Source organism: Pararge aegeria, chromosome 8, assembly GCF_905163445.1.
Source record: "Pararge aegeria chromosome 8, ilParAegt1.1, whole genome shotgun sequence".
In the NCBI taxonomy this organism is placed as follows: Eukaryota; Metazoa; Arthropoda; class Insecta; order Lepidoptera; family Nymphalidae; genus Pararge; species Pararge aegeria.
In genome coordinates this window covers 17270069-17287490 of record NC_053187.1, presented here as the reverse complement: position 1 = coordinate 17287490, position 17422 = coordinate 17270069, and the positions used below count along the sequence as shown (strand labels likewise).

The 17422-nt window shown below is 34.4% G+C and overlaps 2 protein-coding genes across 4 annotated transcripts in view; both read left to right on the top strand.

The window, feature by feature from the left end:
- The window catches only part of LOC120625821, a 144234-nt gene extending 136012 nt beyond the window's left edge, over window positions 1-8222 (top strand). For 2 of the 3 annotated variants that reach the window (XM_039893050.1, XM_039893049.1), the window contains exons 7-13: window positions 1003-1137; window positions 1846-1980; window positions 3067-3286; window positions 4751-4896; window positions 5720-6049; window positions 6947-7153; window positions 8030-8222. In XM_039893050.1, the coding sequence (XP_039748984.1) occupies window positions 1003-1137; window positions 1846-1980; window positions 3067-3286; window positions 4751-4896; window positions 5720-6049; window positions 6947-7153; window positions 8030-8130 (1274 nt within the window). In that variant the 3' untranslated portion in view covers window positions 8131-8222. The remainder of the gene's footprint in view (window positions 1-1002; window positions 1138-1845; window positions 1981-3066; window positions 3287-4750; window positions 4897-5719; window positions 6050-6946; window positions 7154-8029) is intronic. The other variant, XM_039893051.1, reaches the window with a different exon arrangement.
- Window positions 8223-15776: 7554 nt separating this feature from the next.
- LOC120625583 (dual specificity testis-specific protein kinase 1) overlaps window positions 15777-17422 on the top strand; it is a 134081-nt gene continuing 132435 nt past the window's right edge. The window contains exon 1 of the mRNA XM_039892642.1: window positions 15777-16490. Coding sequence (XP_039748576.1) covers window positions 16137-16490 — 354 coding nt within the window. The 5' untranslated portion in view covers window positions 15777-16136. The remainder of the gene's footprint in view (window positions 16491-17422) is intronic.

Below are 17422 nucleotides of genomic sequence, written 5' to 3'. Positions count from 1 at the left end.
GGTAGATACAGCTAAAGTTTAATTAATAATTATTTGGGTCACACCCTATACAAATCTTAGTACCTTCTGTAATTGGCGTTATAAACTTTTGACATTTCTTATCTACTGATTCTAAATTTGAGTTTCATATGTTTGATTTGATATTGATTTCGATTTGATTTAATTAATATTTGGCTAAATCTTTATTATATTATTTATTATTTTTTTTTTTATCTTTCTAAATTAATTTATCTATTTTAATTTCATTAACATCATCATTAAAACCGTTATATAGCAGTGGTTAGGAGCTCGATTTCACCTTCGTGGGGGGCCGAGTTCGAATCCCAGAACGTACCTCTAACTTTTCTTAGTTATGTGCGTTTTACGTAATTAAAATATCACCTGTTTCAACGGTGAAGGAAAACATCATAAAGAAACCTGCATGTCTGAGAGTTCTCGATAATGTTCTCAAAGGTGTGTGGAGTACATCAATCCGCACTGGGTCAGCGTGAACTAAGGCATTAACACCTTCTCATTGTGGGAGCGGACCTGTGTCCTGTAGTGGGCCGGTAATAGGTTGTGACTTGAAATGTTCTGCGAGGAACAGAGGGAGGTAAAGGCCAAATTAGTACAATTAATGGGAAATGATTGCTACTAGGTATTCTACATACGGCCATACGTCTCTTGGCGCTGTAAGATGGGAGAGTTAGGTAGACGTGTACTTGTATTTGGCGAAACAAATCAGCGAATTATGTTTCAATTTTCACAACTCCCTCAATATGGCCCATGAGTATCAAAATAAAAAGGGCCCGACTAATAGAATACACGATGACAAATTTAAAACATAAGAAGACCGCCTATAAAACCGCGAATTATATTTCATGTTTTCCAACACCCTAAATATCAAATGGCTTGACTAGTCGAATAATGTACACTGTATTGAAAGTCGGGGCTTATTCAATTTTAAATTTATATTATCACTCATAAGAAGATGTTTGACTCCATTCTTCCTTTTGATTCCAGTGGAGGAGCTGGAATGCCTGGCGACGTGGAAGGAAGGCAGCCTTCGGTTCCTGGTGGGGAAGCTGCACCACAACCACGCCACCAGCAACGAGGACCGGTACAGATGCTTCGTCTACGAGAAGACAAATGGTATTGGTAAGACTTAGTTGAATTTTGGTTTGTATTTTTTTGGTTTCCTTATTAAGATTAATGATTTTTTTTCATGTCGAAACCTTTTTTTTTTATTTTTACACAAAGGCGATTATATACGTTTAATTTTATTAAAGCATTTGTTTTTGGGTTTGTACCCACAGAGAGAAAAAATAATAAATAAAGAAATATTTGTGACTTTATTTAAGCTGAATTCTGTAAAATCTACATTTTGTGTTCCTTGTGTTTGTGTGATTTTATTTAGTAAATAATTTTTTTTAAAATAGAATTAAGTTTAGGAGTTTGAGTGTGTGAGCAGTTTTCTATGATATTGTGCATAAAAGCATTTTTGAAGGAAAACAAAATTCACAAGACAACAAAAAAAACTCTAAACCAGTAAACGAAGATGTGTATAATTTTTGAAATACAAAATTATTAAAGTTAATCTTCGCTCTGAAGATTATTAATTTCGGGCGTGCTACGATTTTGATTTTTATTTATTTTTGAAGTTATACTTTTTTCTACAAACGTATTATACTATAATAAGGCGAAATATTTTTGTAAAGATTTTTATCTTGTTACGTCAAAGAAGTATAACTTATAACGCGTGTACATAAGTACACACACGATTTTTTGAAGGGGTTTTACTATCAAGTTTGGCATTTGCAAAGACTAAATAGCGAAATTAATTAAAATATTCTGTTATATTTCCAGCGTCAGGCAGCAATATGAAGGAAGGACCGACTCCTGCTGGAGGTGTTGAGTACAGAGTCGCGCAGTCAGGTGACGCAACTTGCAATGGACTGTTCAGTGCTACGGAAGGATCTAGAACTATGGCATTGAAAAGAGGTTATTACCATTTATTTTTCTTCTACTCCATTAGGTACTACAATCACTTATCAACGCCTATAAGTCCACTGCTGGACTACTCTTCCAAGGGGGCGGTTAGTCCATTCGACATTTGTGGCCACAGATAGTAGTAGCACAGAGGACGCTGCTGTCACTTCTGTGTAATATTCCTGTAGTCGCTTCGTACGACTACGAGAAGAGGTGTGGTGATAACTGCATTCTGATCTGACGTCACCACACGGCATACCATCGTAGTAGTGTTAACTAAATATCCGCGAAGTTTTATTTTACAATTACAATGCTTTTTTAAGCAAATAAATAAATAAATAAAATAAATAAATATACTACACACATTGCCATCTAGCCCCAAAGTAAGCGTAGCTTGTGTTATGGTTACTAAGCTGACTGATGAATATTTTTATGAATAATATACGTAAATACTTATAGACACTGAAAACCATTCATGTTCATCACACAAACATTTGCCAGTGGAAATCGAACCCACGGCCTAGGACACAAAGCAGGGTTGCTGCCCACTGCGCCAATCGGCCGTAAAATGTAATTAAATTCTAATTGTTCGGGCGGAATTTTGTACTATTGGTTCTATGTGACGTTCGTACATGTGCCATGTAAATATATAATATATCACATATTGGATAGAAGAAATTAAACTGAATTTTCTATACTCCGCGAAAAGAAATTTGTGTGGTGTAATTTATAATTTCTTTAGTCTGTATACTCCATACAAAACAGATCTTTTGTAATGTACCCTCTACATACGTTTTGCTCTGCAAACAAAAAACAAAAAAACGGAGCACCCTCAGGAGAGGTTGACTTTACAACAATAATTCATTGTAAAGTCAATGTCTCCTGAGGATGCTGCTAAGCAGCAACAATGCTGCTTAGCGGCAGCATTGTTGCTGCGTAGGGCGTGGTTGCAGGACGTTCTCCTAACATGTCCTGGGAAGTGTTGCTCTGGTTAAAAGCGATTATTTGGGCCATCTGGTTGGTCCATGAATTATTACTATAAAAAAGAAAAAAAAAGCTTTGCTTAACTCATAAGTAAGTTAACTAACTTTTTTCCAGTATCAGTTCGCTTCAACTGCCAGTTTCCATCATGGATGACGTTCTCGCATACATGGCACACCCTCGACTTCAGCAGCAACTACACTTTCTACCAGCGCAACGCCACATTGCGCATCACCAATCAAACGGGGGCTGAGATCAAAGTGCACTGTGTTTATGTCAAAGCGAGTTCACCTAGCGGCAACTCTGTCGCCCTGGTAGCACATTGGCAGCACCACTGGTAAGTTGGTTAATTAATAAAGCATATTATTAAGCATAATCTATACTTATAATAAAACTGTAAGATTTCTGTACATTTAATATATTTTGAAAATTTTGACCGGGGGATGCTTTATAATCGATACTGAGTCCAAAACAGATTTTTATTTAATTTTTGTCTGTCTGTCTGTCTGTCAGGGCATCACGTGAAATCTACTGAACGGATTAAAATCAAATTTGGTATAGTGGTATAATAATATATAATTAGTGGTATAATATATAATTTAGTATTCCGGGTCAACATATAGGCTACTTTTTATCCCGATAAACAATAAACTTCTCTCGGGAAATGAGATGAAATTTTTTATAAATTTTACTTCACAGCTCCGTTAAATTTGAACCAATTTTAATAATTCTTAATTTGAAAGTGTATACTATCAAGCAGGTATTGTGTAATTTTAATGAAGATCGGATAAATATTGTCGGAGATAAAGGGCATAACTATTCACAGATAACAGCGAGTCGAAAAGCATATGGGACAGCGATCGAATGCATACTACTTATAAAAGAGTAACAAACATCGATCCATCTATACATACTTTTGCATTTATTATATTTCAATAATATATATAAATCCTTATAACATAAGTACATATAAAAACCCAGACAGTAAAACACATTCATGTTTATCACACAGATATGATGATAGGCAATTATTAATGTCCACGCCAGTGCCTCGCTTATTATCTCAAACATTTGATAGAATGTAATGTAGCTGGGCGGGGTACAAAGCTCGGAGAACTGACCCCAGCAGCACGAGATAAGGTATTTCAAACTCCCTACAAAAGACAGTCCAGCAGTGGACTTCCATTGGTTTACATTTTATTTATTAAATCTTCATCTTTAAATAAAAACATGCCAAATTATATTAAATGAAGTGCCACATACTCACATTTGCTTTTACTGAGCGCCATGTTATCTAATAAAACATTTTTTAAGATAAGGCTAGTGCAAAATATAAAAAATGAAACATACTTGTGGGTAGGCAAATAAATCGCTCAACATTCGTAAATTGTAACATCGCTGCTAGCTTAAAGTATGTAGGAGGGTTTCTTTTTTTTAATGTACTACGACGATACAAACATTGTCATATAGCCCCGAAGTAAGCCCAGCTTGTGGTTTGGGTACTAAAATAACTGATGAATATTTTTTATAAATAATATACATAAATACTATAATATATAAATAAACACCCAGACACTGAAAAATCTCAATGTTCAACACACAAACATTTTCCTTGGAAACAGCAGGGTCGCTGCCCTCTGCACAATTGGGCAGTCAATTGGATTGTCTTGAATTGGTACTATACAGATTGATTCAAAAAATATGTTTTAACTTTGCGAGTGTATTTTTTTTGTTCATCTCTTCCTTTACACTTTTCGGAAGGCCTACATAATGATAACGATGTACTGGTGTATGTTTTTAGTGCAACTCGCTACGTGTGCGTGGTGCTGTACCGGCGGGACACCTATATAGCGGAGTTACAGCGGGGCACCCCCACTTCTAGGCCAGACGATGCCTGTTCCACCCACCATTTTAACGCTGTCACAGCACCTTACGTTACTTTAGTTGGTAGGTTGATTTTATTTATTAATGTTTTTAAAGCTATATTTTTGTATATTATTGAGTCTTTATTGTTTTATTTTTGTAGTAAAGCTTTTTGTGACAGAGCTCGTCCGGGAACTACCGTGCTTATTTCTGGCGCTAAGCAGCATTGTTGCAATGCTGTGTTTCGGTGTGAAGGTCATGATTGCCGGTGAGGCTTTACACCTACGCCTCAGGTCACAGGGAAACACTTTGCAGGAGGTGTTGTGACGAAAAAGTCCACTATATTTAGAACTGAATTGATGTGCCTTATCATGTGAAGTAATTCTCATGGAATGCCATAATGGAATGGAATATATTGTACAAACTATTTTTCTAAGAAAGATATCTTAGAAATAGGATTTAAATAACAAAACTGATAACTGGATTTGCTGTGTTATGTGTTACTATAAGTTATGGTTAAAATTACACTTTTTGATTATCTTTCGAATCGGATGTAAAATCTAAATAGTTTCGTTGTTAATGTTTGAAGATCTTCAGTAATCGTTGGAGGTTATTGTTGTAAAAATATATGTCAAAAGAAAAGAAGGATTTACTTTTGCTGATGGTGTTTTCAATTTTGTTTTACGAAATCGACAAGTCTAAAAGTAGTGGCATCGCTTACATTATGTTTTGTGTAAAAAAGGGTGGCACCTTTTTTGGACATGTGTAGAACTGGCACCACTGTCTCTGCACTACTGCAATCCTATTGAGTACTCAAAACAATTTGGGATATTTATATCTATATTTAGACCCTAGACAAGCTCCTGCATGATATTATATTTCTAATTTGCTAACTTTTGTGTTTCAGCTAGTAATCCAGAATCGAAAGAATGCCCATATTCTGGGAAATACATAATCTCGAACCACAGACACAAACGAAGTTTTCGTATGAGTGAGCGAGAGAGAAATAGGAGTAAGCGAGACAAAGCAATGTTTGAACATAATCATAGAGTTAACCACACTAGACTGTTCAATTTTAGCGTAAGAAATGTGTCAAGTACTCCGATATTGAGGAGTAGAAGACAGTCGGAAGAACCGAGTTGCGCTGGCGGAGTGTATAGTAGGCTGGCAGTCGGGTGCAATTCTAATAAGAACATGGAATTTTATTCCACTTGTGATAATAAGGAAGTAGTAACAGGTGAGTTTCATTTCAAAACACCACACATACTCGTACCTACAATAAAAATACCTATTTTTGGTGTGACTATGAGACTTACATCGCTCATCGGTTTTTCTTCAGTCATAATAAAATTTACCAAACTTATCTTATCTTTTTGTTAAAGTCGTATTTATTTTATCACACATTTGTGCGATGCGCAGTCCATAGCATTTGGCGACAGCACCACATTTCAGACGAATTAATTCTGGAGAGCATTAGTTTCACCTTAGTCTTGCGATGGATGTTCCGATTTCTCCGGATTTTTCCGAGATGTCAACCAATGGACGTCCATGTGCTGGACATGGGCCTTATGTAGGGAGGTCCATATACCACGGTCTTGTGCTTCTTGGGTCTAGGGCTCCCTGCGACTGGTTTTACGATATCTGTTTACCTAATTGGGGTCTAACAACAGTGCGTTGACCGGTGTGAGGTCGCCTTTCCAGCACCTTGGGATCCTAACGTCCATCGGTTCTTTGAGCTATGTGCCCGCCCATTGCCGCACCAGCTTTGCGAGCCACTGAACTACGTTGGTAACTCTGATTCTTCTACGGACCTCCTCATTCCTGATTTAATCACATAGAGATACTACCTCTCACCATCACCCAATGAGTGGCTCGGAGCATTCTTATGAGAACCATAGCGACCACTTTTCGTTTCTTTTATTTTAAGTAGGCCCAGTTTGTAGGCACTTTTGAGACGTCAAGTCAGTCTGTTTGTCGTCAAACGTCAACTCTTCCACCGGTTCGGAAAGCAGATTCTACCGAGAGGAGCCGGAGCCATAAGTCATCACTAGCAACACGCATTGTCCATGACTTCAGTTAATTTTGTCTTCAGTAATTGAGTTAATTTTTCCTAAATGTACGAAATTATTTCCAGTATACATATGCCACGGCGGTTGGTATGAGAACGGCGCATCGTTCGTGGTGACCACCCCGGTTACCCGGGACAGCACGGCAGCTCGGCGGTACTGCTTCGTGAGCCGGGAGCCCAGGGACGGAGCTCTGACAGTGGCACGGTCGGCTGCTAACTGCGAGCGAGCTGTGTCAGAGCCAGAGGCCATGTTGTTTGACGCTGCATTTACAGGTTGGTGTCTTATATTTTTCGTTTCACTACAAGTAGGTAATCCCTGCCAATCTTACCCAGTGTAAAGTGATGCAGTCTGAGATGGTAGCGGGCTAACCTTTTGCGGAGTATGGCAGTTATAGTTAATCCATACCCCTACTGAAGTAGTGCTACCGCAGTGGGTAGGTCGACTTTACTTTTGGGGGGGCCGAGTTTGAATCCCAGCACGCATCTCTAACTTTTCTAAGTTATATGCGTTTTAATAAATCACATATAATTTGCTTTAACGGTGAAGGAAAACATCGTGAGGAAACCTGCATGCCTGAGAGTTCTATTTATATTAAAAGTATGTGGTGTCCACCAATCCGCACTGAGCCAGCGTGGTGGACTACGGCCTCAACCCCTTCTCATTGTGCGAGGAGACCCGTGTCCTGTAGTAGACTAGTAATGGGTTGATGATTTTGATAACCTACTCGGTTTCTGCGCGATATCATACCGGAACGCTAAATCGCTAAGCACGTCTTCGTTGGCAACTAGCCACGGCCGAAGCCTTCCACCAGACAAGACCAGACAACGACGTCAAAAACCGTTGTTCGTTATCATGATACTAGTAATATATCCACCTGCTACAGCGGTGAGCGCTGAGGTTTTAAGTGGGTTCGAACAGCGTTGTTCTCCCTTAATATATTTTTTTAATTTAGAGAAAAAATCTTTCGTTTACATATGGAAAAAAGTTTAAGAATTGAACAAAACTCAATGTTCATGCAGAATTGGTAGAAATATAATTCTTTTTTTTTTAACTTACCTGTAAGTATTGCTACGTAGCACAGATTAAACATTTTGCTACACACTTTACTAGTAATTAAGAAATTTCATCATCGACCTTCTTTGTTTTAGGTAAATGTCAGGACAAGCCTAACGGACAACCATCTCAACTACCTTCAACGTACATCATCCATATGACCGCGGTCATCCTGCATTTTATAATACGGAGGTGATTCACATAGATACGTGTACTGTTGTAATTATATTAAAAGCTTAGATAAAAATGTTCATTTCACACATTGTTACATTATTTTTTAATGTATTTTAAAATTGCTCATCATGCTATTTATAAGTTTTAGATTTAGTTGGTATTATTTAATATGTTGTGTATACAGGTAAGTTATAATTAAAATTTGAACAGACAAATTTGATGTCATTATTTTACAATAAAACTATTTAGCTGCGTATTGTCCTTAGAGATTGATTTAAGAAAATGTTTTACTTGAATTTGAAAACAAGTCCTATTAATTTTCATCAACTTAATAAATAATTATTATTAATTTAACGAAACAATGCTTAATTCAATACTACTTTTGGTACACCTTAGTGACTAAACATAAGTACAGCTCCTTCCACTTTCACACAATTAAAGTATTCAGAATCCTACTGCTTTTGAATGTTTTTATCCGCGTTATTAAAATTTCGTACTTCAATATTTTGTAATATTGTTTCGAATGATGATAGAGATGGTGCAAATGGTTGTGAAATAAATGTTTATTAATAACTACTGGTGAAGGAATCATCTTTAATTCTTTGGTTTTAGAGTGTGTAATAAAATATGGTAACATCGGTAAAAGGAACTTTAATATATGATACTGTCTGTCAGAGCTAGGTATATATTTTTTTGGTTAGATATTAGAAGTCTCGCAAAATATAATAGTTCAAAATTAGCGAAAGCGAATTTATGATAAAATATTTGAATTTCACGTTTCACTTAAGCAACGTATCAGAATATACCTAGTGAGATAAAATGGTAAATAAATATCCCTAGGTATATTTGATTATAAAGAGTTATATTATTTATGAACTGCCTTTGGTTTAAAAGTATAAAATAATTTTGAGCACATGCATGTTATTCATAGCTTATTTTACACTTAAACAAAGTTATGAATGTAATAATATTTCATTACGTATGATGTAACTCATAGGATAAATTTAAGTATCACTCCGTAATCATGTCTTTCAAGGCTTATATTACGACGCAGTGCAAAAATTTTTTCACATTTTTACAGGTAGACTTTGAAAGTAGTTTTACCTCAAGATAACTTCTAAAAAATTTAACATTTTAAGTTGAATATTTATATGACAAGAATCTTATACATTCATTTTTAAATTAGCTAACCTTACCTTTGAGAGTAAAGGTAAGTTAAGTTACCTAATTTTAACTTTAATTACAGCTTACCCTAAACCTATAGAGGATTTGGGACACTATATAATCTATAATAAATACATTTATTGACGCACATTATTATTAAAATTATAATATAAACCTTAAAAAGAAATATAAAATGTTTTATTTTAAATATTATAAATTCTTACTCATAAGTTCTTTTATGTATTATAACTTATAAGTAGTAGTTTCAAATAAATATCTCCCACTATATAATATGTATAAAATTATGGCATACAAATTATAACTTACAAAAAATAAATTAGCTTTAATCACAGCATCGAAGACTGTATATTTCTCAAATTGTTAAGGTAACTTAAGCTTCTTTCACAATATATCTACAATTTGAGTTTTTTTACAATACATATAATTACTGTGTTTGGTTACTACTACAATCGGGTCATACAGAATACTGCCCCAATACTTATTTTAATAATTGAAAATCTGTTGGTGCTGTATTATGAGATTATTCAAGGAATCGCAAAATGTGAAAATATTTGTAGACGTTTCGAAAATTAAAAAAACATTTTCAGACAAGCAGAAGTCCCCTTTTTTTGTCGTGGTAAAAAAGCTTTATTGCTACCTCCGACCCTTGGGCAGGACGGAGGTTATGTGGGACTCCCCCCTCTAAAGGGTTATAATACCCAAACTAAAACCACCACGGCATGTCCCTCTTGTTGGCTTTGTTAGTCGCCCGGGGAACCCGTTGTATACCTCCCAGCAGAAGTACCCTAATATTATGAGCAATGTGCGCTTGACCAATAATATATAATTTGTTTCACACACAGACATATTGTGAAAGAAAACATTTTTAGTTTCCTGCTTTTAATTCACACCATACATGTATTTGATTACCAAGAATTTTATTATGTTTCATTTGAATAACATTCATGTTAACAATGTTTACTAGAAAAATATCGAACCCGAAGCTTAGTAAAGATGTACAAAGTTATTGTAACGTGTTATTGTGTAGCTAGAATAATTTAGCGCTATGTTTTCTATGAACGAACTGTGTTCAAATGATTAGATACTCCAAATATTCAAATGTTAACACAAGATTGTAAGCTTTATGTTTATAATAACCACGCCATGATTGAATTTGATAATTTCGTCTCGGTTTCAGATCAGCAAAGCAAGAATCAATTAATCAAAGAAACCGCTTTCTATTAAGAAACTCACTGTCAGAAATTCTCTTTTCATAAGTATATATTACAGAATATAAATATAGTTAGTTCACTATTACATTCATTCAATTCTGAACTGGAAAAGATTGGTAACAAAAACTATTATTTTGCTTACCTAGTGCAATGCTAATTTTATCATACGAAGTTATGGCAGTAAAATCATTTTATATTACGACCGTCAATTATATGTCATTTTTAGGGTGTACAGTTTGACGAGGTATTAATACGGGTACTGAACAATAAGTACCTATGCCTCTTTATCTTAAACACAAAGCTTATAATTTTGTATCTTTCTTTGATTTTCCCTCATTTTAAAGTGAAAACCATTCCTATTTCTATCACCGCCCATCTGTTAAAAGTTATAAATATTTTTTCTTTGTACATTAGGAATTAATCCCTGATGTACAAACTGACATACAACCACCTAACCATTCTGATATTATTATTTAATAACTTTGCATTTAATAAAACATATTTCTACTCCATACTTTTCATCCCTAATTAAACTATTTTTAAAGTTAGCTATACCCACAGCTCTATTACAATCATAATTGCAGACCTAACATTTCAAAACCGGAGATAACCATATATTTAGTTGTTTCTTCTGGAGCTTATTCGAACAAAAGTACATACTAAAAAAATATTATTTTTAAACTTGCATAAATTTAAAGGTATTCCAGAATTTCTGGGTTGCTTGTGGAATGTAGATTCTGCAAATGATTGTGATAAGGCAATAACTTTAAAGCTTCTTTTTTATTCTCGGAAAGGTAGCCTAAGTTAATAATTGCTAAAGTTGCAGTATTAACACTATTTAAAATTACAACGAAATCATACCTCAGCACGGAACCATTGTAAACATCAATTAAATTAAGGTATTGCAGTTTTACGTTGAGATGTCTAAAAAAAACAACACCAAAAAAAGATTAATGTTGTCTCGCCTATAAATTTATGTCACTTTATAGTGCAATGAGAACAATACGTTTAGCGAAATACATCTAAAACTTTTAGATACTTGACTATGCAAGAACATCGTTGTAAATTATGAGGTAATAGTACTGTAATATTATTTAGGGTAAATCGTTTATTCTAGAATGAGAAGGAAGCTGTAAATTTCATATTCACGATTGTTACAAATGCGCCATTTGATGGTTGCTTTTATAGTTAATACGTATTTGTTACAACTTTCTAAGGGAAGCAATGTTTTCCTTCATCAAGCAATACTAAGATAATTATAGAATATACATTTAGATAAGAAAGAACGAATACTCACTATGAGATTAATGTATAGTTAACTAGATAGTTAAGGTTTAGATATAAAATCGCGACAGCAATAATATATTTGTATTTATAGCTATTGAGCGTTAAATTTTTAATAGTTAATAGGTAGTTGTGAATAATTGACCTAGTGTTGTTATTTTTTATTGTGACAGAGTTATTTCTTATGAAATATGAAGAGAATCATCTTGAGGATACTGTTATACAGCCTGGAAGTAATACTTATATACTACATTTTTTCTAACTTGAAGCAATCTTTTCATAACTATTTAAAAAAAAACATGTTTTAAAAAACTAAAAAAACAAGTGCGATAAAATAAATAAAACAAATACTTTTAAAAGAGATTTTCTTCATGTAAATGTAGGTTTCATTATTTTCCTAACAATTTGAAAATATACACAAAAAGGTAACAAAAAGATTGTTTAAATTATACGACAAGTAAGAAAAAATAGACTCCACTTAATAGATAATCAATCTGAGGTCATGCAGTGCAGCGATAAGAAATGTTGAATATGAAATTAAAATGAAAATTAAGTTAACATACTTCTTCTTCTCTCTGAGTAGTTTCCGCACCTAAGCACTGTTGTACGTCGAAGTTTCCCCTTGTTGCTCGCTACTCCAGCCATCCAAGCTCATTCCAAAATCCTTGCATACTTATTTAAAAGTTTACTTACTAGGTACAAGGTACCATCACATTTTTTTATTGAAAGTGATACAACGAAACTAGTGATATAACCAAATCAAATTGTGAAACAAGTCATACTCACGTGTTAAAGTGCCCTGAATTCTGGTAATTCCACACTCTAAAAACCTGGCCTCTATGTTTTAACCTTAATATTTTTTTTAATTTCTAGAGAAAGTAAAACAATTCTTATTTGAAGTAGGTCTTTATTTATATATAATCATTGTCACTGTTGAGAGATCCTTAAAGTCTATAATTTTTTGCCATAATGGCCTGTAAAGTAACAGTAGCATTCATTTATCTGGTAAGCAGCACTGTTAAATATTTCCTCGATGACTAAATTATCAAATTTAACATATTCAGAAGATAAATAGTGTTAATATAAAGCCATCTATTTATTAATAGATGCTCGTTGACAAAATGCACTCGCCAGTAGTTCAGAACGAACAAATTTTGAAACGGATTGATATCTTGAGGATGATTCTCTGATACACACTGTCATCGTGGTTTACATCGTGTGATATAGATACATTTAATTAAGTATATTATATAGTCGTCAGCATGGATAATAAACAGCAAAATTGTAAGCCTTTGTTTTATTTCTCACATGATCAGTACCGTCTTTTACGAAGCCTTTTTTTGTTTAAATCTTTTTATAAGCCATGAGAAATATTGAGGTTAGACCCACCACGTTGCTACTATTTGAAGTACATGACAGACAGGCTGAATAGCACGAAGATCTACGGGGGACGATGGGGGGTCAGTCTGCACCACGTTTCTGCAATTTATCGTATGTTTAACTACTTAATGGAACCCGAACATCTTGTCTGCAGAGCTGAGTTTGATATTTGAAATGATATCCGAAATTTAATTGACCCAGTTAAAGTGTTTACCACGAATAGTTGAAAAAGGGTAGATCCCTTTTTCAACTATTCGTGGTAAACAATAAACAAACATTAATATATAATCAAATAATTAACAAATAATATAAGCAAATATATAAGCAAATAATTAACCATCTGTGGCTATTTATAAGGTTATAGAAAAATGCAAAATCGAATTAACGTTACCTCAGTAACGAACGCATTGTTTACTAAGTTAAATCTTACTTAGTAAAAAAATGAGTTTCTACTGAAATAGCTGAAGTATTTTCCTTTTTAACAACAAAGTTGGCCAAACTCCTGAGTTAGAATCCTAAATAGCTCGAGCATATTTTCACAAGAATCATTATATAGCACATAGTCGAAAGAAAATATAACCTTTCCAGACTCAAGGAATTAATGGTCAATAATCATTATTATGTTGTTGCTACACCGCAAAAAAAAATATTCAAACATTATCAGACGTAACATTGAAAACATGTAACAAATCCTTCTCTAGCAAGATTTTAGTAGGTAAGTGTAAAAGCACCATAACATGGGAGCGTATGTCACTGTATGAAAAAACACAGGTAATTTTCATATTCATAGGTACATATTATCGACGTAACTAGTGTTAAACAAAATAAATAAATTTATTTATTTACAATTACAATGGTAACCAAAACAGATGAAGACGAACGCAACAGACGAACAAAAGTTAACTAGGTACCTATATTAAAACTTTCCCTTTAACTATTTTATAGAAGGACGTCCGGAAGTCTTGCTATTTATATATAGTGTTTGTCGATTTCTAATTCCATCCATTTTGATCCTAATTCTTCAACTTCTTGTTAGTTTCCAAACCATCCACACGCAAGTTTTTGCCAACTTTAGTTATTTATTGTTACTTAGTCGAGAGAACGGTAGTTATCATGTACACAGTACATCATTGATTTAATTTGTTACTATATTATATAACAAATACCTTTATTGCTATTGGGAATAAACCTACTAGCTAAACATTGCGCGTGTGAATTTCGCGCTCATCGGTATTCAAATAAATATTGCCATAGACAAATCTAGAACGTTGTATTTACCTCTTTATTACCACAGAAGTATGGAGGGTAGAGGTAAGGAGAGTCATCTGTGTATATGAAAAAGTGTCGTCAAAATGTATTAAATTAGGATGGCGCCACATTTGCATCAGGGTAACTCTTAAAAGAAGCGCCAAATATATATATTGTTAGAGTAGGCTTGAAAAATAAACAAGGAAGTATGGAGATACAAGGAAGTAAGGTTATATTTCCCACAATATTTTGTACAACGTAAGTTGTTGAAATTCTCAATAATTATTAACTACTTTAGTCGATAATGACATTAAATTTTTTAACTCGGCATACTATGGAGGGTAGAGGTAAGGAGAGTCATCTGTGTATATGAAAAAGTGTCGTCAAAATGTATTAAATTAGGATGGCGCCACATTTGCATCAGGGTAACTCTTAAAAGAAGCGCCAAATATAAATATTGTTAGAGTAGGCTTGAAAAATAAACAAGGTAAACAAGGAAGTAAGGTTATATTTACCACAATATTTTGTACAACGTAAGTTTTTGAAATTCTCAATAATTAACTACTTTAGTCGATAATGACATAAAATTTTTTAACTCGGCATACTTCCATTCATCTACGATTGCTACATTCATACCATACCCTGTGCATCCACCAGCGCCATTGTGGAGAATTTTTGAACTGTTATTTAGCGCAACAACTGGACACTTTTTCAATTTTTCTCCCATATAAGATGACTCTCCTTACCTCTACCCTCCATACGGCATACTTCAATTCATCTACGATTGCTACATTCATACCATACCCTGTGCATCCACCAGCGCCATTGTGGAGGATTTTTGAACTGTTATTTAGCGCATACACTGGACACTTTTTCAACTTTTCTACCATATAAGATGACTCTCCTTACCTCTACCCTCCATACACAGAAGTTAATATGTGTCCGCGTAACAATTGTTACGCGGACTGAGTAGGTAATAATCTTTATTACTCAGTCTACGGTGTCAATGAATAAGGCTAGCTTAAATACCTCTTGATTACCACGTATATTCGATACGTCTTTATTGACAGTTCTAATAACTAAATATATTGCATATTTAGTTAATTAGAACTGTTGCACTTTTGAGTTCTGGAGTAGTATTTATATTCTCAATTTAAACTAAATTATTATTATTTTTTTGTTTTCCTTTTGGCATTACGCAGATTAGCCAATTTCAGGAATAAATTATAATTGACATTGTAAATACATTTGCAAAATTATTTCTGAACGATACTTAGAGTATTGCCAACGTCAACTGATGAAAACACCACAGTTCTGCCACCACTTAAATTATAAACGTCATGCAGTTGAAGTGGCAGTGGCAATGCTTGCTTGCTTACTTTCTGCTTTCGTTGCTTTGCTTCTACGCGCGTCGCCAGTCAATGGCCTGGTCGGTTAAATAATACAAAACACAATAACATACGATACGAACTATAAGTCGGTAAGCTCGAGTGTTAAGTTTTTAACTAACTGTGACCCAACAAAACTGGGATGCTTCGGAGATATGTGAAAGTGACATTCGCGTAAAATCGAATTCTTTTTTTGTGACAATAACAATGTTTCGCGTAGTTTCAAGTGCCGCCACATAAATATTATAATGGGATTTGTGTGCGAGACTGAGGTTCACTATGTTCGAAGCGGGCTAACCATGGTTAACTTTAGTTCGTGATCAACAGTTAGAATGCAAGACCAGTGCACTGAACTGAAGAGGAATTTCGAGCGGAGGCCTACGAAAGTGTTAAAGATAGCTGAGAGTTTTACGAACTTGGACGAAATCGCGAAGTCAGGTCGTTTCGTCCGTGGCCCGAACTCGCGGGCCGGCAGGAGGTTCCAGGAGAATGGCGGGCGGAGTAAACGACCGTGTTGTGATGAAAATTGTGCGGAGTCAAGTGTTAGTGATGGTGAGAAAGTAGGTGATCGCAGAGTGACCGGGTCCTCCTGCACGGCTTTGAGGACCGCAGTCGCCGCGTTGTATCCCTTCGATGACTTTATCCTCGAAAAAATTGGGACCGGGTTCTTCTCGGAAGTTTTTAAAGTAAGTCATTCATCTTCTTTTGAAAATGGCTATGGTTAAATAAGGATATGGTTATATTACAAAATGTCAATGTTTATTAATCATAGTAGGTAGATTGCCATCACATGGTGTTCAAAAATCATTTCATTTAAAAATTAAAGATTCATTAAAAGTAAAGTTCAAAATGTCGCAACTTATAATATTGCTAAATCAAATAGTTATAACCCATTTTCATTTATAAATAAACATACCCAATAAGAATACTGTCCATGAACAGCAATTAATCAGCACAAGTTGAATATTTGACAATTTAAGTATTCCTTGAATATTTATTATTTAATTTGTAAAAATTCTCTGCTGTGTTTGTTATGGCCATCATCATAACCAGGGTAAATATAATAAAACTAAAATAAAAATAAAAATTACATTTCTAGCATTCACAGTGTAACATTGCAAAGTTTAATTAAATGGTTATTTGTTAACGTAAATCAGAAATTTTGTATTTAACAGCTACCTCTCTGTACTAGATTGACTAAATTATGACAACTTTGTAACCAACTTCTGCCAGCAGCTGTTAAACAAATCAGTGGGCCTGATGCGTGTCTGTATAGCATCATTGTGCTAAGAGGATTCCGTCTTATTGGTTAACACTATCAGCTAAGATGCACAGATTTAGCAAGAGAACCATAAATGTTGCTAATAACCATATATCGCATTCAGAGAGTGGACGAGAGATTTGCACAGTGTAACAAAATGCAAGAGGCAAAAGTGATTAACTTTGGCATCTTGCATTATGATTATTTACAAATTGATGGTAGTTAGGTTATTTGTTTATTTACATTTCATGGGTAAACATTAAAGTGTTAGTAAAGTGCTGAGCTCTGTTTTGTTTGTTTATAATAGGTTGTGTAGACAGTTGATGACATAAAGATGTTGAAATTTTAATTGGATTC